Source organism: Neovison vison, chromosome 3 (assembly GCF_020171115.1).
Source record: "Neovison vison isolate M4711 chromosome 3, ASM_NN_V1, whole genome shotgun sequence".
Classification (NCBI taxonomy): Eukaryota; Metazoa; Chordata; class Mammalia; order Carnivora; family Mustelidae; genus Neogale; species Neogale vison.
The window spans coordinates 203,426,450-203,450,905 of record NC_058093.1 but is presented as its reverse complement, the minus strand read 5'-3'; the positions used below and the strand labels follow the sequence as shown (position 1 = coordinate 203,450,905).

General features: G+C 63.8%; 1 protein-coding gene across 6 annotated transcripts in view; it reads right to left on the bottom strand.

Moving 5' to 3' along the window:
* FBRSL1 (fibrosin like 1) overlaps positions 1–24,456 on the bottom strand; it is a 78,480-nt gene that overhangs the window by 6,296 nt on the left and 47,728 nt on the right. For 2 of the 6 annotated variants that reach the window (XM_044243576.1, XM_044243579.1), the window contains exons 5-15: positions 23,400–23,429; positions 6,652–6,697; positions 3,882–4,200; positions 3,566–3,786; positions 2,750–2,818; positions 2,368–2,582; positions 1,528–1,578; positions 1,253–1,348; positions 620–688; positions 456–485; positions 204–275 (exon numbers count right to left, since the gene is read on the bottom strand). In XM_044243576.1, the coding sequence (XP_044099511.1) occupies positions 204–275; positions 456–485; positions 620–688; positions 1,253–1,348; positions 1,528–1,578; positions 2,368–2,582; positions 2,750–2,818; positions 3,566–3,786; positions 3,882–4,200; positions 6,652–6,697; positions 23,400–23,429 (1,218 nt within the window). Of the gene's footprint in view, positions 1–203; positions 276–455; positions 486–619; positions 689–1,252; positions 1,349–1,527; positions 1,579–2,367; positions 2,583–2,657; positions 2,819–3,565; positions 3,787–3,881; positions 4,201–6,651; positions 6,698–23,399; positions 23,430–24,456 lie in introns of all 6 variants that reach the window. The other 4 variants (XM_044243580.1, XM_044243581.1, XM_044243577.1 and 1 more) reach the window with 3 other exon arrangements.

Sequence of the window (24,456 nt, the reverse complement as noted above, 5' to 3'; positions counted from 1 at the left end):
TCTAAATGCCTGCAGGAAAGATCATGCGGACGCCTCAAATGATGTTGGTGGGACAAAATAGGGTCAGCTCCTCCCAAACCCCTGCCTGGGGGCCTCCTGGGCAACCCCCCATCCTCTGGACTCCTCCCCAGCCCTGCCCCCTGTGCCAACACAAGCAGCGCATGGGGACACCTGCCAGCTGGCAGGACGCGGGATGGGCTCACCTTGACCTTCTGCTGATGGTGGTAGATCTGCCAGGCGATCTGCACGTGCACCGCACACCACCTCCCAGGTTTCTGTGACAGGGCGGGCCACACACTCAGCCTCATGGGGGGCCTCTTCCTGCTGCCTCCCCAGGTTCCTGCTGTCCTGGGCACCCCTGGGGCCATCCGTGAGGCCCTCGCCATCCTCCCCAGCCATGAGCCTCCCTCCCAAGGACACAGGCACACATGTGCGGGCGTGTGCTGCACACTCACCCTGACTGCAGTCCGGTAGGGGTCGGACACCTGTCAGCAATGGAGAGGGAAGGGTGAGGTCCCGGCTCTGCGGGTGGCCCTGCTGCTGCCACCACCCTCCACGAGGGGGACTGGGCCAGCTGGGTGACCCCAGGGAGGGAAGGGTGGGCAGGGAGGCCACCTACCCCAGGGGCTTTCTGGAGGAGGGTGTGAACAGCACTGGCCCGGCCCGTTACCTCGATTGGGTTTGAAGTCTGAAGGGAGAGAACAGGATATGACAGAGCTGCAGAGCCCGGGCCCAGGCAGAGGACCCCAGGGGGCCCTGCACCCTGCCACCCGCGGGGGCCTGGCTTCCCACACCCTCTGCCCAAGGACTTCGGCAACGGTGGGAAGGCGCTCTGGATGAGGACACGCCTGGGTCACAGGGCTGAGGCAGCCCTGCTCTGGGGAGGATGAGAGGAAAAGGCCCATTCCTCTCTGGGGCCTCCTGCAACACGGATGGCCCCACATTGACCACCCCACAAAGACCTCCCCTCTGCCCCGATGCCCCCCATGCCCTGAGGAATAAGGACCCGTGAAACCTGACTACCGCTGCTCCCTGGTGTCCCACCAACCCCGGCCACTGCCTAGGCTGGGGGTCCGGCTGAGGCCCCTCAGGGAGTATGGGAGCCCCCAGCCCCCTCTGGCCGTGGGGCTGCACAGCCCCATCCCCCCCGGGATGGCTGGCTCGCACCAACACCAGGATGACAACACACACAACTGCACAGCAGGGCTCCCATGTGCCCTGAACCCCGTCCCACCCCAGGCGCAGCTGGTACCTTGGGCTGAAAAGCACCCTGTAGGGACCCAAAGGGGCCTGGGTGTGGGAGCAAGGTGGGCAGTCCGGGGACGGCAGAAGAGAAGGACGGGAAAAACTGCAAGAAAAAGAGGGGGAGCGTTCCAGGGCCCCGGCTGGGAGCAGGGACATCCTGGGCGTGGACGCTGGGCCTGGCCCCTGTGCTATGTGGAAGGGAACCTGACAAGGTCTCTGGGCAGGTGCGGCCCCACCCTTTAACCGTGACCTCTAGCCCACTGACCCCAGAGGGACACTCACGTTGGAATGTCGGAAGTAGGGGCTGTCCAGCTTGGGTGCGTACTTATCAAACTGGAAAAGAAAAAAGCGGAGAGTGAGGCCTCCCCGAGCCATCCCACACCCTCCACTGGGCCCAGCACCCGCACCCCTGTTGGGCCAGGTGGAGGCCCAGAAAGCTGCTTCCTGTGGCTGGTGGCCTGCAGCCAGCTGACCCCTGGGGTCCCTGAGGACACTGGCCCAATGTCCTGAACTGGCCCATTGGGGCCCAGCTCACAGAGTGGGTGGGTCCCCTCCCTGTTCTAACGGTCCCACGGCAGGCAGTGCAAAGGGGCCCATCTGTGCCATTCAAGTGTCCTGGCTGATGCCTGGGAGGGAACGCTGCTGTCATCACGGGGGGCATGGAGCCCAGGGCTGGTGGTCAGGCGGTCACATGTACCCAGGCCCCCAGCAGCCTGGCCCTTCACAGAGCAAAGCCCTGGCCAGACTCCGCCCCACAAGGTAGCTGGCTCAAGAGATGGGGGCCCACGACCTAGGGCCCATGGGAGGGAGTCCTGGCTTCCCGCCCCCCTCAGTCCTGTCTCAGTCTCCAGACCTGCTGTCCTGCTGCCGACCGAGATGCTGAAAATCCTGTGGGGCTAAGACTGGCCCCAAGGCCGTGTCACCCGTGAGCAGACGTGGGGCACCCGCCCAAGCCCAGGACAGAGAACCTCACGACGGGACCCACAGAAGGACCAAAAGGAGGGGCCAGATGGACAGACGGACAGAAAGGGTCGGCGTTGGCCAGCGTGCGTGCGGAGAGCGTCTGCGTGTGCCTGCTGTGTGCCCCGCCCGCCCGCCCGCCCACATGGGGGGCCTACGCACCGGCGGGGGTGCGGCGGGTGGCAGGAGCGGCGTCGGGGGCAGCCCCGCGGGGAAGGGGGCAAATGTGTGTTGGTGCTGGTGTGTGTGCTGGTGTGTGTGTTGGTGCTGGTGGAACTCCGCCCGCAGCAGAGCCCCCGGGCCCAGGGGGGCGCCGGGCCGCTCAGCGCTCTGGACCAGAAAACGCGCGTTCAGCTCTTGCCTGAGCAGCTCGTGATCTACAAGAGAAAAAGAGAGAGAGACGGAGAGGCACGTCGGCCGTGGGCTCCGGGCGGGGCGAGGCGGATAGTCACCTGGCACTGGTTTCGGCAGGCCAAGCCGTGGTGGCCGCTCGCTAGGTGCGGGCCCCAGGGTGGAGGTAAGAGAGGAGCCTGTGACCAAGTACCAATCAGAATCCCCGAATGAGGCTGGCAATACATGATTGGCTGGCTGAATGAGATCAACAGGCTGGCATCTAAAGGCAAGAGAGAACACCGTGAGCCCCGGTGCCCCCTGTCCCCCCAGCCCAGCGACCTGGTCCCATCCCAGGGCACAGGGCTGCCCGCACCTGCGCTGGGCTGCTCAGGATTTTACAAAGAACTTGGAGACAAGACCCCTGGGAGAATTCAATGACCCCACACTCGGCCTTGAAGGGGCACCTGCCAGAACCAAGCATGGAGGGAGAAGCCAGGCTGCTGCCGTTCACCCGGAAACCCCCTGCTCCAGGACTCAGCTGCGCACGCCCCCACAAAGGGCCTGGGGCCCTCGTCCCAGACACACTAGGGGTGAGAGGCTGCAAGGGTCACAGCAGGCCCTGGAAGCCTTTGTCGGCAAGGCAACGGAGATGCTCCAGGTCCCCTCCCCTTGACGAGGCCTGGCAAGGACTCAGAAAGAGCAGGGAACACGTCTGTGTTTCCATGGGCACATACAGGGCACCCATGCGCCAGCACACAGGTGCACAAGCCAGGAGAAGGCAGGGAGCCTCCTCTGCACCTGGCAGTGGGACCTCCCGCCTGGGAAAGGAAGCCTGCGGGGGGTGGGGGGGGGTGGGGAGCCCCCGAGGCCGGGGTGCCATCAGTCCCTGGGGTCTGGGACCAGGTGGGGGAGTCTTTGCCTCAGGTGCTTGCACCCCCTCCCCGGGTAGACCACATCCCTCCCACCTGCCCAGAGGGGAGGACCACAGAGCGGAGGGACAGTGACCCCAGCCCCAGTCAGTACCTACCGGCAGGGTGTCCTGGGAGGACCAGGCTGTTGGCCGGCAGCGCCGGGGGCGGGGGCAGTGTCGGGGGGGCAGCGAACATGGCCGCCGCGTGGTGCTGGTGCTGGGCCTGCGAGCGGAGCGCCAAGTGTGAGGTAGACAGGTGGGGGCCCGGCCCGAGAGGCGACAGGGACGCGTGCTTCGCGAGCCCGAGGCTGGCGCTGCTGCTGGCGCTGCTGCTCCTGCTGCGGGGAGTGGGGTTCAGCGCCGAGGGGCGGGGCGTCTGCCCCGCCCGGCCCCCCCCCCCCCCCGCTCACAGGCCCCGCCCCTCCCCTCCCACCTGAGGCTGTGCAGGCCGTTGTGCGCAGCCTGGCCGTGGCCCGCGAAGGCGCCCAGGGGCAGAGGCACGTGCGTCGGGAGCGGGGCGCGGGGCTGCGGGGGCGCGGGCGGCGGCTGCGGGGTGAGGCGGGGCAGGGCGGGGGCTTCCTTCTTGACCGGCGGACTGGCCGGGGCGCCTGGCGCGGGGCCGGCGGAGGGCGCGGGGCTGCGCACGGTGGGCAGGAAGGGCGGCTCAGCGCTCAGCTCACGGCTGCGCTCCAGGCCCGAGACTTTGGGCGGCGCCCCGGCCTTGGCCTCAGCCTCCTCGCCCAGCGTGGGGCCTGCGGAGAGAGGGCCGGAGTGAGCTGGGCCTGACTCAGGGACAGTAGCAGAGAGGTCGCGGCCACGACTGAGCCCCCCCACCACCGCCCAGTCCACAGGGGCCAGGGCTGGGGTCCAGAGAGCCTGCAGCGACTCCACTTTCTGGGAGGGAGGCCAAGGGCAGCGGCTTCGAATCCGTGGCCTGCGTGGACAGGCCCTTCCAGCCACTGCATCCCGCCTTGGCCACACCTTCACCTGTCGCCCTTGCCACTGAGCAACACGCGCGCTGGTGGCCTGCTTTCTTTCTGAAGCCACCCAGGTGACCCACGGCCTGAGCCGTCTTTGGGCCCATGACCTGGGGGAGACTCTCCAGAGGACTGGCCTTCCCAGGAGGTGGTGGGAGGAAGCTGCTGCTCCCCCACCCCGCCAACATCCAAGTCGTCATTGAACCCCCCCAACACCCACTGTCCAGGCAGCTCCAGCTGACACTGGTCCCCTTGGAGCTGTGTGTGCCCACTCCCTGACCTCCCAGCGACTCATCCCAAACCCTCCTGTCCACGAAGTGTCTAGGCAGCGGGCACATGTCCGGGCCGGAGGAAGCTTGGTCTGGAGTTTCCCAGGAGTGGGAATCCAGGTTCCTGACTGCGGTCACCCTGTTTGGGCTGCTGGCGGATTTCACTTCCTCCTGGGGCGCATGCAGGAACTTGCCATGCTGAGTGGAGCGAAAAGCCTGCAGCTGCATGGCTGTGGGACGGGGCCAGAGAGACCCAGGGGACGCCGCTGAACCTCTGGGAAGTCTCCTCCCCTGGCAGAAACAGGTGGCGGCAGGAAATGGCTCCTTCTGCCTCCTCTAGGGTGACATTTCCCACTGTAGCCACCAGCCTGCATCTGTTTGCTCAGGGACGGAGCTAGGTAGAAGGCTGCCGCCCCACCATGAGAACGGGGACTGATGGATCACAGCACCGTCTCCACCCACTTGCTCACAGCCGCCAAGGGGCTGGCCTGGCACTCCGACCTCCTTCCTGCCTCTCTTCCATCTTTGTGCCAGCCCCTCTCGAAGGACGCGCAGCCCCAAGGACGGAAAAAGGCAGGTGTGGGCTGCGCAGACCTGGGTTCCGCCAGGGCCCCAGCCCACCTGCAGCCTCTCCCCTCACTGGGGAAGCAGGAGCACTACCAGTGATCACCCCTGCTGTGACCCTCCCTGGGCACTGCAGAGCCCTGACTGGTTTCCTGAGCTCTGCCTGCGCACGTGAGTGGACCGGGCAGTGGGCTGAACTGTGCCAAGAATTCGTGTCTGAATCGTAATCCCTAGCACCTGTGAATGTCACCTAATTTGGAAAAAAGGTCTTTGCAGATGTCACCAAGCTAAGAATTTTGAGATGACACTAGTCTGAAACAGGGTGGGCCCTAAACCCAGTGATGGGCATCCTTCTAAGACAAAAGGCCAGGGGAGGTAGGAGGGACATGGCTCTGAGTCCAGGGACACTCAGGAATGGAAAAGGAAGGAAGGAACCTCCCCAGGAGTGTTTGGAGTGTGGCCTTGCCAACACCTTCAGCTCAGACTTCTGTTCTCTGGACTGTTAAGGGTAAGTGTCCGTCCATTTTTAGCTGCCCAGTTTGTGATTATTGGTTGAAAACACCCTAGTTCTGTGTTCCACTCTGGGTCAATGCTGGCAGAGTGTGCCTCCCTCCCAGGACCGGTCTGGTCTCCCCTACCCTGATTCTGTTGGGCATGTGCATGCTTTGCTGAAATGCTTTAATCTGAGGATGAGGCTTTCCCACCAGAATCATGGGGAGACCATGCCCTATTCCCAAGCCACTGTGGGCCCCAACGTTTCTGTGCTGCAAAGCCTGTTGCGTCCAGTCCCACCTGGACGGAGCCTTCCAAGCAAAAGGGCCCCTTCTCTGTGCTGGGTCCAGGGACCCTGGTAGGCAGGATGGAAGCTGCTCTCTAGAGCTGGCTAAGAGAGCTTTCTGGCACTCTGTCCCTGTGCCAAGCCACCCGTGTGGGGGCCATTGGCCAGAGGGTAGGGCTGCTGTGCAGGCCACATTAGCCACGTACGTAGTGGTGGCCGCGGCAGCCAGCCTACACCGTGGGTATAGCAGGTGCCAAACTACAAGCTGCCAGTTGTCCCCAGAGCACCTGACCCCATGAGCCTGGGGAGGGTCTGGGACCATGCCTTGCTTCCAGTCCCAGTGAAGGGGCAAGAACCCCACTTTGGGAACCACTGCTCCAGTGCTGACCTTGCTCCCTGACTTTTGCTTTCCTTGTAGCTTTTGGTGGGGGTCTGAAAATCAAAGCACATAACTCCTGCCTCAGGCTCTGCATCCAGAAACCGACCCATGATTGAGCCCAATCTGGAGCCCACTCTCTTGCCCCAAAAGACTTGCTGTCCCTTCCCACGATGGTTTCTGGAACAAATCCTATCCTTTCCCAAAGACCAGGAGGTGAGGCCAAGGAACATGCTTACCTTTATCGGCTGCTGGGGCAAAAAGCTTCTCGGAGCCCACAGATGCCTGGAAGACAGAGAGGAGGGTCAGAAACCAGAGGGGACGAAGGGCTCAGGGGTGAACTTGGCTCTTACCCTGCCCCCCCAGACATAGGTCTGGATGGGTTTTGTGCATGCCAGGGCTGCCCGGCCAGCAAATGTGTCCTCCTGTGCCCACAGCCGCCACACAGGTGGGCACACAGGTCCCTCAACCCACAACTGGAATCGAGGATGCTCAACAGAGATGTGGCTATTCAGTGTGACCCTGCCAGTGGGGGGCTGGGACTTCGGAACTTAGGGGCACCTCGGCAGGACCAGCCCCAGGAACCCAAGGACCTCACTGGGCCCGGTGCTAGAAGATGGAGCAGAGCCTGGGACTGAACCGGCGGTAGGACAGCACCCTCCAGTTTGGTCCAAATCACACGGCTGGGGACCATGGCTAGGACGAGATGCAGCGTCCACAGCAGAGCATTCTGCTCTAGGTGGTTCCTCATGGACCCTCCCCCTCACCAGCCTCTCTCCTGGGGAGACGCCCACATGCACACAAGATGGTCGGATGTCAGGGTGAGGAAGTGGCCCCGCATGGAGGACCCCGCCACAGCTCATGGGAAGGAGCTCCCTGAAACTGCCCTGAGTAGACTTTTTTTGGCTAGTTGATTTTTCTCCCAAGGTTTTATTTTTAAGTAATCTCTACATCCAACATGAGGCTCGAACTCACAACCCCAAAATCAATAGTCCTACGCTCCACCAACCGAGTCAGCCAGGAGCCCCACTAATTGACTTTTTAAAAAAACAGCTTTCTGGGACGTCTGGGTGGCTCAGTCACTTAAGCTGCTGCCTTCAGCTCAGGTCCTGGGATCGAGTCCCACATCGGGCTCTTTGCTCAGTGGGGAGCCTGCTTCTCCCTCTGCCTCTGCCTGCCTCTCTGCCGGCTTGTGCACATGCTCTCTCTCTCTGACAAATAAACAAACCCAGCTTCCCTGAGCTCGAACTCGTATGCTGCACAATTCATCTGTCAAAGGAGTAAGATTCTGTGGTTTTAGGGTCTTTGCTGCTGTGAGCAACTGTCACCTTGGCCAGGCTTAGGACATTTTCATCACCCCAAAATGAAACCATGAGCTCTCCAGCCATCACGTCCCCTGGCCCTGGGACCACTGCCTCTCATGTGTGCAGAGGTCCTGCTGCTGGACTTCTCGGTGGAGAGAGTGGCCAGTGGCTGGCATGGGGCGGTGGGGCAGGTGGTGTGCAGCAAACAGCCCAAGGATTCAGCCACCACCAAAGCCAGACAGCAGCAGGCGCTGGCAAGGACACAGAGAAGCCAGGGCCCTTGAGCACCGTTGGCCGCAAGGTAAGAGGTGCAGCCGCTGTGGGCAGGGGTCCCAGGGGTCCCAGGGGTCCCAGGGGTCCACACAGGGCTCAGTGTGGAAATACGTGGAACAGCAATCCCACTCCTGGGCACATGCTCCCCCAGACTGGAAGCTGAGTCTGCAGCCGGTCTCTGCCCTGGCAGACCCAGCAGCGCCATTCCCAGCAGCCAGGATGGCCTGTGTCCATCGGCGGAACAGAACGGTCCAGACGGACAACGCATGCTGCCCAGCCTGAGAGGAAAGAATTCCTGACTGCTGCTACCTGGAAAGACCTCGAGGACGCGGTGCGCAGCACGAGGCCAGAAGAAGAAGAAGGGCAGACACTGGGGGAATCCCACTTATTTGAGGAGACAGACTCAGAGATGGGGCACCAGGGCTGGGGCGGGGGAGCTGGGTAGCAGGGACGGGGTCGCTTTTCCAGGGAAGAGTCCCAGAGGTGGCAGCCACACAGCAGGGTGGACGTGCTTAATGGCTCTTCACGGGCACGCAGAGATGGTCCAGATGCTGACTTCTGTTATGTGGATCTTACACAATAAATACCAAATTGAAAGAAAACACGAGGGAGCTTTCCAGGGCGATGAAAGCGTTCTCGGACCGTGAGGGCGGATGTAGTCCTACAGGTTGGTCACGGTGCCTCAGGCCTCACACTTGAAACATGAGCGCCTTACTGAACGGGGCAGTTACGGTGCAGGGGAGTCGGTTACAAGATGCGCTCCCCACCCTAGGAGCAGACCCGGGCTGTGTGTGTCCCAGGCCGGACGCTGCTCATCGGTGGGGAAGTGAACGGCGTGTGGTGGGAGCCGGCGGTCAGGAGCAGGGGAAGTTGCTCCCTCTGTCGAGTCAGACCGACCCGGGATGTCAAAAACGGAGCCAGAGATGCAGGCCTGTTGCTGGGCTACTTCGCAGTCACACTGGAATGGGGTCAGTCCTTTCTACTCATGTCCCCAAAGCCGGGACCAGGAAGAAGAGGGAGGTAAAGCAACCCCCAAACCACAGCCCCGTGCCCCAGGGCCCGGGCCGCAGAAGGGAGGCTGCAGAGCACTGGTAGAGGCGGGGCAAAGAGCCCTGACAGGTGAGCAAGACCACGGGGGGGCCTGAGACGCGGACGCTCCAGGCGGGGAAGAGGGTTGCATAGACTCCGCTCTCCCCCGTGCCTGACGGAGTGTGGCCACGGGTGCATGGAGGGGCCCTCCCTGCCTGGCCTGCCAGACCGCGGAGGCTGTGTGTCAGCTCCTCACTCACTACCAGCTGGGTGGGACGTGCTGCACTCCCACACAGGGGCGCCACAGCCGTGACCTCTTCTCTCCCACGTTTGTTTCCTTGTCAGCTTGTTCTTCCCGATACATCCTACATGGTGAGTAGTGCTTGTCAGAGTCCCTGAATCCACCACCTCACGCCCGAGCTGGGGGTCTGCAGGGGCAGGGGCGGGCGGGCTGTCAGCCCTGGAGCGGGAGGGGGCGCTGCAGCCCAGCCTCTGGTTCCAGACACAGCCAGGCCCCCCCATCTGTCTGCAAAGTGATGATGCCCTAGGACCAGGACGAGGATAGCTCATGCCCGTCCGCTCTATAGCAGCACAGCCCTGAATCTGCCTGAAACGATGGCCACTGCACTCCCATGCCTGATGGCGCATGGGTCATCCCCCCAAGGGCCGTCCGGGGACCCCAGTCCTTCCTGGATTGGACCCGCACCATGACCCCAGGACCACACGGAGGGGCCCCTGATAGCTCTGTTGCGATCGTCATTATCTGGGCTCATTAACGTGCCCACAGATGAATTCCCCACGAAGCCCAGAGTCTCTCTTAAATCCAAATCACAACAGGTCACCCCCGACTCAAGCGCTCCAGCGTCTTCCCAGTGCCCCCAGCTGCAGTCTTTACCCCCATCCTGCAAGGCTGTGGGAGGCCCACGTGGCTCCTGACCCTGACCCCTCCCCCACCCCCGTACCAGGGCCCTGGTGCCTGGTCTGAAGGGCTCTTCTTGCTCAGCTGGATGCGCGTGGGTGCTGCCACAGATGAGAAGAGCTGTGTGCCCTGCAGCCTCCTCTAACGAGGCAGCCCCCTGAGGTCTTCATCATCGGATGCGCTGACAGGCCCTCTGCGCCGCAGGGATGGCGTTAAACGCGCGAGCATCCTCGGGGGTCCCCAGCTCAGAGCCACTGCCAGAGGGCTCCTTATCTCTAGGCAGAGCAAACCATCCGAGCTCAAAACCCCAGCTGCCATCACCATCCAGGAGAGGTCTGGGCTGGTAAAGGGAAGCAGGTGGGGGGTGGTGTCCCCAAGCCCCAACCACGTTCGAGCCCCCTGTTCTGGCAGAGGCATTCCCATCTGAACAAGGTGGTATCAGGAAGGAACTCCGAGAAGCAGCACTGAGAAAATTCCTGTGTTCTGTCCAGCACAACTTCTCCTGGTCCCGCCCTAGGGGATGGGGGGGCAAGTTCACCTAAGGCCGGGCTCGTTTAGTTCAAAGCCAGGGCCCTGAGTAGGGGCCAGGAGGTGGCGCCCCAGGCACTTGGAAATTCAAGGGGAACAGTGGAGGGGGTGGGGGGAAGTGTCTTCACCACTACCTCCCACCCTGGATGCCCCCCTGGCAAAGGCAGGAGGGAAGGCACCTTCCCAGGTCCATGCGGTCCCCTCCACCCCCCGTGCCACAGAGGGCCCAAGTTAAAGTATGCTTGGGGAGGTTGAGGGATCTGAGTCCCTGCAGGGGTCCTGGGAAGGGGCCCAGCAGGTTCCTGGACCACAGTGAGAGGCCTGGACATCTGGCCAGGCGCAGCCATGCCCATCTGGTAAGGTTCTGAACAGACGGGACAGGCACCCTCAGACTGCTTCAGGCCGCTGCGGGGCGGCGACCGCGTGCCAGCCCCTTTCTCAGGCCAAGCGAAGAGACGCTTCTTCTGGAGGTCGCCCAGTACAGTCCCTCCCGCTCCTTCTCTTCCAGGGGCAGGAGTCCGGAGCTGGCCAGCTGACCAAGGCGGGTGGGCAGCCCCAGGGCAGTCACCAGACCTGTGCAAAAAACTTCCCGAAGACCATCTAGTGGGATGTGACCCAGGCAGCCACAGCATCTCTAAACCTGGCACTGAGCCAGCGTGGGAACGGAAGAAAGGGGTTACTCCGGGCGAAAATACAGGTGGGAGGGGCCCGGGCTGCAGGTTCATGGTCTCGGTGGAGAGGGCACGCCCGGTAGGGAGTGTGTCACGACCGACCATAACTCCCCTGAGGTGCACAATCCCGGCCGCCGGCGGGGGTCACGGCGCGCTTTGTCTTCGAGGACCCGACCCGCGGGGTAGCCTCCGCTCAGACACGCGGCACAGCCTCCGCCCGCCGCGCCCCGCCCCAGACAAAGAACTCCAACTCCGGGCAGGTGAGCGCGGAGGGCGCCGGAAACCGCGGTGGCCGAGGCCCCGCCGGGGCACAAACAAAAGCGCGCGTCCCCCACGACGCCCGGCCCCGCCTCTGCCGCGGGCCCCCCAGTGCCCCCGCCAAGGCCCGGGACCCTCCGCAGGGATGCACCCCCGCCCGCCGGCCGCCACGTGGGCCGCGCGGACGCAGCCGGAGACACGGGGTCTCCCCGCGCCTGGCTCCCGGGAGAGACGGCGTGGGCAGAGCGCCGGGGGCCTCTCCTGAGCCCCGCTCCTCTGGAAGGGACGGTTGCTGTCTTGTCCCCGGCCCCCGAAGTCCCGAATCCCTCCCCGGAGCCACCAGCGCGCACTCACCGCGCGGGCGCCCCGGGTCTGACGCGCTCTGCAGGCAACTGCCGCTCGTCCTCGGGCCGGGGCCGGGGCCGGGCGGCATGGACGCGGGCGGCGGAGCGCGGGCCCCCGCCACCTCCGGCCGTCGAGGTGGCCCTTCTCCCGGCGTGCCCTGCCTAGCCGGAGCCCGGGCCGGGCACGCGCATGCCGGGCGCACCGGCTCGGAGAGCTCTGGGCGGCTCTGGCGGTGCGCGGGGCCCCCGGCGCCGTCGGGCGCGGCAAGGACCGGAGAGGGCGGCGGCGGCGGCGGGCGCACTGCTGGCGGGCGCGCAGGCGGCGGCGAGAGCGCGGGCGGGCGGGGCGGGGGCGGGGCGCGGGCAGGCCCGACTAATCCAGCCCCGAGGCGCGGATCCGCCCGCTCCGGGCCGCAAGCCGGTCGGAGCCTGGATGTTCCCTGTCCGCCGCGAGGCCAGCGCCCGCAGCACCCGCTGTGCTGAGCGCTTTGTGGGCCCGAGCCCCTCCGATTCGCAACAAGCTACACACGGCTCCCAAGTCCGGTTTACAGAGGGGGAAACTGAGCCACTGAGCGGCGAGGAAAGAGCGACAGCGCTCGTACATTCGTATGGTGTAAGCTCCGCCCTCCCGGGGCTCGGTTTCACCGTCTGCGAAACGGGAACGCACAGTGGGGAAGGGTCCTATCAGTCACTGGAAGCGGAAACGGCTACTGCCGGGCACGGGCCGCCAGAGCCTCCAGGCTGCTCCGCGGGAGGAAGCCCACTGCAGGTCCAGGAGAACCATCGCCGCTTGCGAACGCCGCACGTGCGGACACTGAGCCAGGCACAGCGGTAGCCCCCGGGCGCAGCGGCAGCAGTGGGCCTCTCACATTCCAGAGCGTACAGACAGGGGTCCCAGGACGCCAGCAGTACAGCTTCCCATCATGAAACGAGCTGTGGGACAATCCACGCAGAACACACGTTCGGGGGCACCAGGAGGTGAGCTCTGGTGGGGTCACTCCACCCACCAGGTCAGAACCTGCAAACACCTGCTCCAGGCTGTGAGAATCAGTGGCCAGGTCCACACTGGGGGAGCCTGCTGCGTAGCTATCCCAAGAGAGCGGAGCTGACCAGCCCCAGGATTCCCATGCACGAATGGACACATTTGCAGAGGACACAGTAATCTCCAAAGGTCCAGAAGAAACAGCTAACAGTGCCACTCGCGGTGGGGACCTTAAGTCCTTTTGTCCTGCTCGAATTATTTTTCAAATCTCCGTACTCCCTTCTCCTGGCAAATGAACACTGTTCCCCCAAGTTCTGCTGTCTCCTCCCACAGACAGCAGACACTAGCTGCTGTCGAACGCCACAGTATGCCCTATAACTGAAATCGTGGGGCCCTCATGCCTCCGTCCTTTGAGGACACCCCATCACCCCCACTGTTGATGAGAAAGTGGAAGCCCCGACAAAAAGTGACCCACCCGGGGCCATGCAGCTGCTCTGCGGCAGAGCTCAGATTTGAACTCCAGCAGTAGGACTGGTTTCTATGGGCTCAGCCAGGGCATGCTCTTCCTCAGGGAAGGCAGCAGAGGACAGACCTACTGGGGAAAATCAGGGCCTGGGGAGGAGTCTCTGCCTCACAGGCAAGTGTCTACGGGCCCCCTCACCCGCCACACCGCACCCCACAGGGTTGTGAGCTCCCACACACAGCCCTGGCTCCAAGGCCTCGGGCAGCAAAGGGGAAAGGGGTCCATGCAGTGGGGTATCCCAACCTGGTTCTCTCTGTTCAGCAGCCAAAGAGCCCTAAACGATGTCATGCTCCAATCCCAGGAGTCTGTGAGTGGTCACCCTCCGTGGCAGAGTGGAATTCAGGTTGCTAACCAGCTGAGCTGGTGATGGGCCTGTGACTGGGGGAGGGGGCAGTGTAATCTCAGGGTCCTTACCAGTGGAAGGAGATGGGAAGACGCCACCCTGCTGGCTCTGGACACAGAAAGGGCCAGGTGCTAGGAATGTGGGTGTCTTTGGGAGCTGGAAGAGGCAAGGAACCAATTCTCCCTTGGAGCCCCGGGAGGGACAGCTTGGCCTCACCCTGACTCAAGGGAAACCCAGTGGAAACCAGGACTGTGAGATAAGCAGTCTGTGTTGTCTGCGGCCTCCAGGTTCGTGGCAGTGGCCACAGCAGCCCCAAGAACACCCCATGTCTGTATCCAGGGCTCCAACAAGGGGATGGAGTGCAGAACTTGGGGCCCGTGGGGCACAGCAGGCTGCTCTCAGCACGTCAGCATACAAATGCCCATCAGCAAGCCTGGGTTGTGCTTATGGCCTCGTGGGAGCTGCCGACAAACACATGGGGAAACAGGCGAGACAAGTGCACATGGGGTGGGGGGAACAGCAATGGGGACGGGCGTGGTGTGCTGCTCCAAGCGGCAGCAGGGAAGCCCTTCCAACCCGGGGCCTCTACGCAGGACCAAGGTGAGGGGAACTCTGGGGAAGAGCTTTTCCTGGACAGCTAACTGCCAGTGCAAAGGTCCTGAGGCAGGAGCAACCTGGCAGGGCCTCGAGGGAGCCTGGGTGTTTATGTTGAGCAAGAAGAAGTGGGTCCAGGTTTAGGCAGGAAAGAGAGAGACTCTTGAAGACCCTCTCTGTCTGACCCACCATAAGGCTGGGGTGGAGGGTGGGGAACAGTGGGCCTAGCTGGGAGCTGCTGGGATGAGCCAGGCAGCATGGTGGCGGGCCTGTCCTGCGGAGGAGATGGGGCTGTTCCAGTGGAGTGGCAGGAGCCGGGAGCTCTGTAGAGGGAGGTTGGCCAGGGGCCTAGGTGGGGCCCTGCTCTCACTCTTGCCCGCCATGGGCTTGAGGCTGAGGCATAGAGGGGCCTGCAGGGAAGGAGCAGGGGGAGGGGACGACCGTGGACACAGGGCCGGGTGGAGTCCCAGCTCTGTCCTTTCTCCACGACCCTGGGCAGGTCCCGTAGTCTCGGAGGCAGATGTACACCAGGTTGGGTGCTCCTCACTAACCGAGCTCTGCACCCTTCGGGCCCCCCCAGGGGTGTGTTCTGCTGTGCCTCTTCCAGAGGAGAGAGCCCGACTGGTGGCTAGACTGTACCCACTCTCCCCCAGCGGGCCAGAGACCCTACCCCTGGCACAGCCAGCGGGGGTGGGACGGCGTGCTTCTGCTGGGCCAGTCCAAGCACGGGCAGCAGGCGCCTGGAGACCTGTCGTCCGGGGGGAGCGGCCCCAGCCCAGCCCCACTGCCCATGTGGCCCGCCCACCGCAGCCCTAGACCCCAAGGGAAGCCTGTCTTTGTGTCAAACATGGTTCTCAAGGCTGCCTGCAGGCGCAGTGTCCCCCTCCAGCTGGGGGAGCCCAGGGCACGGCTGTCTGTTTACAAAGGCCGGCAACTGTGACATGAAAGACTGACAAGGTGCAAATTCTGGAGCCAAACAGGCAGTGGCCAGGAGCACAGGGGCTTCCCAGGGGGACACACACTCAACGTGGTAGCTCCGTGTGTCACCCCAGGAGCACCGGGGGAGGTGCCCCCCTACCCAGGCTGCCTCTCTGGGGTAAGTGGAGGCAGAGTCTGCAGATGAGGAAGGACCAGAACACCTGCTGAGACCAAGGACAGAGCCCTGTGGGGGGAAGGCAGCGTGGCCAGGGGTCTCAGCGGTCTCGGGGAGAGGAGAGGGCCAGGGTGTCGGGCCTGAGTGCCCTCTCGTCCCTCACTGCCCAGCCCAGGGCCGGCCCCCGTTCTCCTGGCCTAGCACGGAAGGTTCCCACGGGGGTGGACTGGCGGGCTCCGCTGAGGCGGGGGCGTGGGGGCAGGTCCAGGGAGGGTCCTTGCTAACCGGCACATGGTGCTGGGAGGGAAGCGAAGCCAGAAAGACCCCCAAGGCCCATTCTGACAGAGGGTGAAGTCAGACCCTTTTCCAACAGCCCGTGCGGCCTCCTTGCCGACTGGGAAATGCAGATTTAGGGCAAAGCAGGGTGAGGCGGGAGTACAGATGTTGCCCAAGAGTGGATTTCACAGAATCAAGAAAACCCTGCTGCAAGCCTGCAAGGGAGGGTCTGACGGCACCGGGGCAGCAGTGGTTCCAGGACACCGAGCTGAGCTAGAGGGCTCAGATGGCCGCTGGCCCCCGGGGAGGTGGCCCCCGGCTACCTGCAGTCCTCAGCGCCGTGGCCGTGGCTGCCATGTGGCTCGAGACGTCCAGGAGGTGGACACCAGCAGGTCGGGACAGCGTGCCACACTGGGTGAGTGGTGGCCCCAGGAGATGTGCCCCCCGGAACCTCAGAATGTGACCATACTGGGATTAGGGTCTCCGCAGCGCTGACGAAGATAAGGACCTTGGGTTGCCTGGGTGGTGAGGATCTCGGGTCGCCTCGGTGGGTGACTCCTGATTTCTGGTCTCAGGGTCGTGAGCTCAAGCCCTGCACCCAGCTCTGTGCTGGGTGTGGAGCCTGCCCGGGAGTCTCTCTCCCTGCCCTCCCTCTCCCCTGTCCTCCCCGCCTCTTCTTCCTCTCTCAAGGATGTGTGTGTACACAGAGCAGATGTACACGTAACAGCACTGTGGGGCGTGAACACACGTGTGTGGGGGCGGGACGGTGTGTGCCCCTAAGGTGGGTGCTCTAATGGAGGGGGCAGGCAGGCCTGGCTCTTCAGCTCTCTCCCTCTGGGGGTGGGGTGGGACCGAGTGGGACAATCCCCCAGATCCTGCTGGGGGGACCTCCAAGTGGCCAGCTGGGTGTGCAGGCACTGAGTGTTGGTTGAGTGGGGAGAGAGGCTTGGTACCTGGGGGTCAGGGTGGAGTGTCTCGACCCCGCAAGGACCCCTGCCCCACCTACCCCGCTTGTCTCCAGGCTCTCCCTGCATCTGCTGGCTTATGCGTGCTCACCTGATGCCTGGCCCTGAATGACCCTGGGGTGCCCGCCTGCTCCCATCTGCCATGGGGGCCCCCATGCAAGGCCTGTGAGCTCAGCCGGGCAGGTGGGGTCTGAGGGGCTGTGACCCCCTCCAGGCACAGAGGGGAGCAGCCCACCAGAAAGGCAGCCTCTCTGTAAGCCCCCACCCCAGTCAGGCCTGGTACAACCTTCAGGGGGTGGGCATGGGGGCTTCCCCAAACCCCGACCCCCACGTCCTGATCAGCTAGTTCTGGAAGGGCCATTGGCTGGGGGACAGGAGGGACAGGCAGCCCCGACACTTTCTGGGGTGTCACGGAGCTGGAAAGGGGCATGCAGGCCGAGTGGCCCCAGCACCTCTGCTTTCTACTGAATACAGCAGCCCCCACTTCCTGTCCCTGGGGAGCACCTCCATCTGCCCCGGCCAGCCACAGCTGGGGCTGTGTGTGCACCCACGGAGGCAAGGCCCCGGGAACACGCCCTCGAGTGTTGGGGGCCTGGCCTGGCTCAGTGGAGCCTGAGCGCCCTACAGCTGCAGGATCCCTGCACAGGGGAAACCCACAGTCCCCAGGCTCCGTCTCAGTCAGCCTCCGGTGAGGCAAGTGACAGTCACCTACAGCCCAGAGCACTCTGGCCTCCCTCACCCCTCTCCCCTGACCTGCTTCTTCTGGGCCCCTGGTCCTAGAAAGCACTGTCCGCCGTGTGCCATGTGCCTGAGACCCGGGCACTAGCCCTCCGCTACGGTGGGGGAATGGCGGTCCTCACAGCATCCAGTCCTAACCCTCAGAACCCGAGAATACGTCCGTCACCCAAGGGGCCCAGGGATTTACAGACATAGAGACGGAGCTCTCCAGGAGGCAGTGAGCCTGGAGGGCCCCGGTAGGTCCAATGTGACCACAGGGGTCCTTACAAGAGGGAGGAGGAGGGTCAGGGTCAGAGGTGCCGTGAGGAGAGGCCCCAGAGACCCAGAAGCTGCCAAGGTCGGCAACATGTTCTCCCGAAGGAGCAGCGAGGCTGACACCTTGGTTTGGGCCCTGGGACACCTGTCTCGGACTCGAGACCTCCAGAACTATAAAACGCGAGCGTCTGGAGCCACAGCACGTGTTCATCCCATCCCCTCCCCTGCACCCGGGGCCGGCTGTACCCTCTCTGCGGGGCTGCCACAGCCTGGCCCTCCCTGGGGCCTCCAGTCCTGGGGGGGGCCTATCACGGGGGGCCTTGCTCAGAACAGGCCGCAGGACAGAGATCCCTCTGGAAGGTCATCTGGAGCCAGGTGAGCTGGTGGTCCTCGCTGGGACCACTGGCCACACCCAGTGCCTGTCTGGGCCCTCGGCGTGCAAAGAGCCCGGGCCCTGCTTCGGAGAGACCCACGGGAAGGTGCCCTCTGGGCTCAGCATCCCCAAAGGGCGTGGCTCAGAGGGCTGCCCGGCTGCACTGCCCCCACACGCCCACAGGGCTCCCCCTGCACCTGCTCTGTGCTTCTCTAAGGAGCTCCCTGCACCACTGTCCCCACAGCACCTGACCTGCGGAGACAGGACGTCAGGTGAGCCTGACGTCAGGAGCGCCTCCTGCAGACTTCGGGCAGGGGTTCCTGGGAGTGGGTTAAGCAGAGACCCGTGGGGAAGCCCACTGTGAGCAGGGAGCTGCACGGCCAGCAGGACTTCCTGTAGGGGTGGGGTGCCCGGCCGGAGGGGCAAGGCCTAGCCCCCCAGGACACACACTGAACGCTGCCCTGGTATCAGCCCTACTTGACCCAGGAGGGATCAAGCACGGTCCAGCAATGTAAGGGTTACTGGCCAGAGGGCCGGGAGTGTGGACCACTGCGTCCCCTCCTCATAGGTCACAGGGATCTAGGAAGAGGACCTCACAAGCCTCATTTCAGAGAGAAAACAGAGGCGCAGGGAGGCCCTCAGCCAGGCACTGAGGGGCCTGGGCCAGACTGGGTTCAGTGTAGACACAGGGCACAGACTGGGCAAGGGCGGCCAAGGGGAGGGGCGACTGCCACCCGCCTCATTTCAGGCGGCCCCCCACCTGTTTTCTAGGGGCTCACCCCAGGCCACAGGCACCGCTGGGCCTGCAGTTAGCAGAGAGCAAAGTGAAGCCCAGAGGCTGTGGGCCGGCCGTGGGTGTGCTGGTGCCCCAGGGGACCCCGGCCCCTCCTGGCCAGCCGCAGCTCAGAGCTGGCAGAGGCCCTGACAGACGGGCTGGCCAGACAGACGTCCCTTGAGGGAGCGCTGCGGCCACGGGCAACGAGAAGCACTAGCCAAGCGGCCACCTGGCCGGGCCACTGGGGCAGACGGCAGCCCGTGTAGGCCCAGGAGGCTGCCTAATGAGCCCCACACAATTTTTCACCCCATATTTTTCCAATAAAAAAGCAGTTAGACACCAACCGCAGCCTTGCGGAGGGGCCATCTGGCTGCCTGGCTCCCCAGCCTTCTGGCAGCACAGGCCGCCTTCCCCGCCAGCAGCCAGCGCCCCAAGCGTGGGGGGGGAGGGTGGGCGCGGGCCTGGCTGGGGGGCCTGCGGAGCCTGGCGGGGCGCCCATGGGGCGGGGCCCGCTCTTTCATGAGGGACGACGACAGAGAGCTCTTCCTATCTGCCTGTCGGAACCCGGCCCCAGCGGTCTACCCCCGCTGCAGGGTAGACAGGCTCTGCTGGGCTCTGCGCTTCCGTGTCTTGGATATGGACCGTCCCCAGCCTGTCTGCACCTACAGCTAGGGGCAGAGCCCCAGGCCAGCGGGTGAAGGCGGATGGGCCGGCAGTGGCATCTAGAAGGTGGCCGGTCCTGGAGGCGCACACAGGTTGCAAGAGACGGAGCCTGGGTCTTCCCGCTGCCCCGTCCGGGAGGGGACGGCCTGCCTGCCACGGTCTCCCCAGCGCCCAGACCCGGGCCCTGAGCTGCCCAACCTGCACGGCCAGCTGCCTCCCCACGGGCCCCGAGCAGCCCCGCTGTCTCCAGCCTGCCACGCAGCAAGCAAGGGGACAAGGGGAGCTCTACTCTGTGTAGCACACAAGTGCCCCAGGGCGGAAGGTCTGGGAGGCACAGCGCGGGCCGGGCCCCAGGGAAAGGCACACTGTGGGGGGATGCCTCTTACTCGCGTTCCCCTGTTCTTAGAGCTCTAAAATCAGGGCTTTTGCCATCCTGCAAATACTGTGGAGATACGTGGCCTTCCTCGCCTGACCAGCTCCTCCTGGAAGGAGCGGAAGACATTGCTTGGCTGTGCCACTGGGAGAGGCGGTGGGGGCTGTAGAGGGCAGAGGCTCCTGGGAGGGGTCCTGCCCTGTGGCAGGTCAGTTGGACTGGGGTGGGGGAGGACAGGGAGAGCGGCAGCTCTGGGTGGACAGGTACTGCTCTGAGCTGCACCTGTTTCCTGACGGGCTGGGAGGAAGCTACCCACTACCCTGGAACTCAGGCTGCCTGAAGGGAGGCAGAAGGAACTCCAGTCTCTCTTGCCGTCCAACCTGACATGGTGTATAGTGACCCCATGCAGCCTGGAGGGACAGGGACCTCTTAAGATAGCAGTTCCCCACTGCACTCGGAACCAACCTGAGCTTCCTGCTATGATTTACATAATGTAGCCCCTCTGAGCTCATGATCTCTCCCTCCCTCTCTCCCTCTGCTCTGGCCCCCAGTGGACATTTTGCACCAACATTCTCCCTGGCTCACCATGCAGGGAATCAGTCATTCTGTATGATCAGTGGTGTGGAGAGGTGAAATGCAGATGAGATGGCTGGTGCTACAGGTGCCTTTGTGGGCTAAGGAGGTGAGGAAGGAAGCCATATACCAAGGATGGCCAAGCAGAAAGATAGGAACCTGATGACCATGGACAGGCCATGCCAGCCTGTGGGGCCCACACATGGGCTTCTCAGTGACAAATACAAACCCCTCTATTTAGCCAGTTCATTTCAGTTTCCACCATAGCAGCCAAATGCTGTTCTAACCAGCGTGGGGCCGTGTGGAGAGAGTGGGCATCTGTACCTTGGAAGCCAGGTCTGAGGGCTGGGAGTTGACTGTGCAGGCAGTATGGGTCTCTGCATGTGACAGGGACAGATTTGTAAGCAGACAAGTGGAGAGGTTATCTAGCTGTGTGCCAAGATAAGAGGCACTGGGGGCGGGGGGAGGGCAAGTGGGGGCAGTCACAGCATCCAGAATGGCAGCCCAGGTAGCCACACAGAGCCTGGTGAGGCACCATGGCCCTGCCAGTGCTGACCAGGCACAACCGGTCCGTGGTGGTTGGCCAATTACCCCTCAGGGAACCCTTGCTCCAGGCAGCCTCTCCGGGGCTCCTCCCCACATTCACACAGACTTCGGGGCTCAGCCCAAGCCCACCTGCCCAGCCCATGCTGCCCCACGGTCAATCGTGTGGGGTCTTAGCCTGGCCTCTGGCCTCCATCCCAAGCTGCCCAGGGACACACCCCAGTGTCTCAGAAGACCCAGGTACTCCTGGGAGAGGCAAGCCTGGGTGACCAGGGAGGAGGCCTGTGCCCTCTGGAGCCCCAGAGCCAAGGGCTGTCCCATGCCGGGCTGGGCTACCGCATCACCTGTGCAGACCACTCACGGTGGCCACAGCCCAGCACACAAGTCTGTAGAAGGCTGACTCTGGCCACAGCCTTCCTTCCAGGACCCACAGCCACAAGCCTCAGCGGCAGCCTGGACAAGGATCTGGGCCAAGTGGCTATGCGTGGCGCAACAGAGAAGTGAGCTCTAGCAGAGACCCCAGCCAGACCCTCCGGGCAGGGGGCTCTGGGACTCAGACTCTAGCGCTCCAGACTCTCCAGGGCAGGGCTTCTTCCCTCAGGGTGCACAGGGAATTGCCAGAAACACAAGAATCATGAGTCCCAGACTCCACACTGCACCCATCCAGAGTCAGCTCCTCCTGAGCACACCTGTCCCCCTTGTCCCTCTGCCAGGCTGGGCCAGGCTGGTCCCCAAGCATTGTTTAGGACTGGCCTGGGGGCTCCCCATTCAGGGTCAGTGCAGTGGAGGCCACGGCGACAGCCCCTGCTACCCTTGGTGGTGGCCTGCCACCTGGTCCAGGGCATCGATGGCTACGTCCAAAGTGACTGCTTGTTCCTGGGGCACAGTCTGAGCTGGCCCTGGTGCCTGCCCTCTCCGCCCCCAGTCTCCGCGGCCCAGAGTCCCTACTCTCGTAGCAGGGGCAGGCTCAGAGGTAGAGGGTGAAGCAGGCCAGGGCCAGCAGTGACCAAGAGGCCTGGCTGCACGGGGCCCCAGAGGCCCTTGGAGGGCTGGGGTCAATGCTCCTGGCCGAGAGGAGCGAGCCATCATTCTGGGCACAGTGCAACCTGGCGGCAGAGTCAGGACAGTGACGCCCGGAAGGAACCCACCTGGGGCGCAGCAGCTTGGTTTCTTTTGTGGAAGGCAGGCCAGGGGGCCTGGGCAGGGACAGCCAGCAGTCTCAGGGGCTCAGCAACCCCTTCCTCTGAACCCCCTTCCAGCACCTCTGGCTTCAGAGAGCGCGTCCCTCAAGGTGGTTTTATAGAAAGGCGGGGCCTGAGGGACGCAGGGTCAGCTCTGCAGCTTCCTGAGGCCCCTCGTCTCACTCCTCAGAGAGCCTGGGGAGCAACCGCTCTGCAGAGGGGCTGGCGGGAGCGGGGTGGGAGGGTGGCCGGCTGAGTTTCGTCGCCCCGGACCCCAGACAGCAGTGCTCACTCCTAGCCGTCCGCCCTCCGGCCACCTTCCCTGAATGGTCCAGACCCCAGTAAGGACCCCGCGCAGGACTTCTGGGCTGGCTTGCCTTGCACGGCGGGTCTCAGGCCTCACCCATCCACACTGCCCCTTCCCCCTGCCACGGATGAGCCCCCCGGCCCTTCCCGTCCTCCCTTCCACCAGGCTCTGAGGTTGGTCACCCGAACCCCCCCCCACCTCGGCATCCTTTGCAGGCCTGTCCTGCCAGGCAGTGTCCCAGCCCTTCCCACACTTGCTCACGTACGTCTGCCAAGGGTGGCCATCCGGCCGGCCAGGCCTCAGACAGCGCCAGCGCAGGCCGGGACAGGCCGGGACATAGTAGCTGGCCGCGCAGCAGGGTCGTGCACTGCACAGACCTCCCCACGGGACTTTGTTCCCCTTCACAAAACCGGCCTGGAAGCCAGTGCGCGGCAGACCACAGGGGTGAACACTCTAGCCCCCGGCCTCGACGCTGGTCCTCCTCGCCCAGTCGGTACCTGCCCTCGGCGCGGCCGTTGCCGGCGGCCTCATCAGCAGCTGCCACTCTTCGCAGCTGTGCCGTTCCCATGTTCTGGAGGACTGCAGGGGCCAGCTGTGTAGGCTCCTGACCCTCTCTATGCCTTAGTTCCCACTCCCCAGGGTCTCAGGAAGCACACAGCAGGGGCCCCAAGGACAGAGAGCTGCTGGGCTGAGGGCTTGGGGGTGGCCTCCTCCCTGCTCCCCATGGGACACACGAGGGCCGGCAAATGACCAGGACCAAGGCCCCCCCACCCCAGCAGGCCTGCGCTGTGGTTTTTCCTGAGCTAAACACTCCAAGCGCATAAATCCTGCGTTAATGGGAACTTCATTGTTCCTGAAAAGGAGGGTAATTAGGTGCTAAGGCGCCGCTGCTATTAGAGGAAATCTGTTTTCTTGTGATGTTTCCGGACCCCAGCCTGGAAGGTGGGGGGTTGCACTTATCCACAACATGCCCCCCGCCCCGCCCACAGTGCCCCCCCCCGCCCCCAGGTATCCCTGGCAGGGACGGGGCCAGGACATGTGAGGAGGCCACTTGTCCCGCACCCCTGTGGGGGGAGGTCTTGGGAGGAGGTATGGGGGGCTTACCTTGTCGTCCCCTTCACTCTCGCTGTCACACTGTGGGGGGAGAGAGACAGAGGAGAGTCAGCACCCTGTCGCAGGGCAGGTTGTGGGTGGAGCCTCGCGGGGTGATTGGGCCTTGGGGGGCCTAGAAGGGATCTGGAGGTTGGAGTGCCAGCGAGGCCCTCGGTGAAAGGCTCTGAGGGGTGGGCCAGGCAGAGGTGAGGAGCTTGCCCTCCAGGGTGATGGGCACAGATGGGAGCCCGTGGGTGGGATCTAGGGTGCCTTCTGGGCAGGGCCACGGCAGCCCAGCGCCAGCAGCCCCGACTCTACTGAAGGGGCAGAGGGGGGCTCAGATCCCTCAGACAGACAAGGGGGTCAGGCCAGGCCTGCAGCCACAGGCACCGCCCGCAGGGAGGGCTCCCGAAGGCACCCGTGCCTCCCGCGCTCCTGCGGCCTGGCTAGAAACCACTGGGCGTGTTAGCTCAGTTAATGAAAGCAAGGTCGGCGATCGTGCAAACAAATCTTTGTTTTCCATTTTCAGCAGGCAGAGCTTTAAAAAGAAAGACTGCTCTTCTAGAACCACAGCAATTTTCCCCCTAAAAGAACATAAAGAAAAATGATCCCGTCCTAGCAACCGCAATTACAGCACGTTGTGTCAGATGAATGCCACCGCTGAAAATACACCTCCCAGGCCGCGCAGGAGGGTGACAGGTCCCCGTCAGCTGCGCGCCTTGCTGTCCTCCAGTGCAGGGAGGGGGTGCTCTGCCCTTGGCGCCCCAGGGTGAGGACCGGGGTGCACTCAATGGCAAAGTTCAGAGTAGTACAGATGGGCCCCGTGCTTTACCAGCCACCCGCTGCAGCTGGCAGTGGCCCTGAGGGATAGGCACGCTGTGGGGGGGTCTTCTGAGGCTAACAAGTGTCCCACTCCCACAGCCCCGTGGACCCCCTGCAGGGCCGGGACAGAGACCTGGTGGGGAGGGGTGTCCTCACACCCATGTCCCTGCCACGCGATGGCAAGAGGCCAGGCCAGTCCCTCACGAGCAGGTCCGGGGAGCTGGGAGAGGGCAGGGTGGCTGAAATC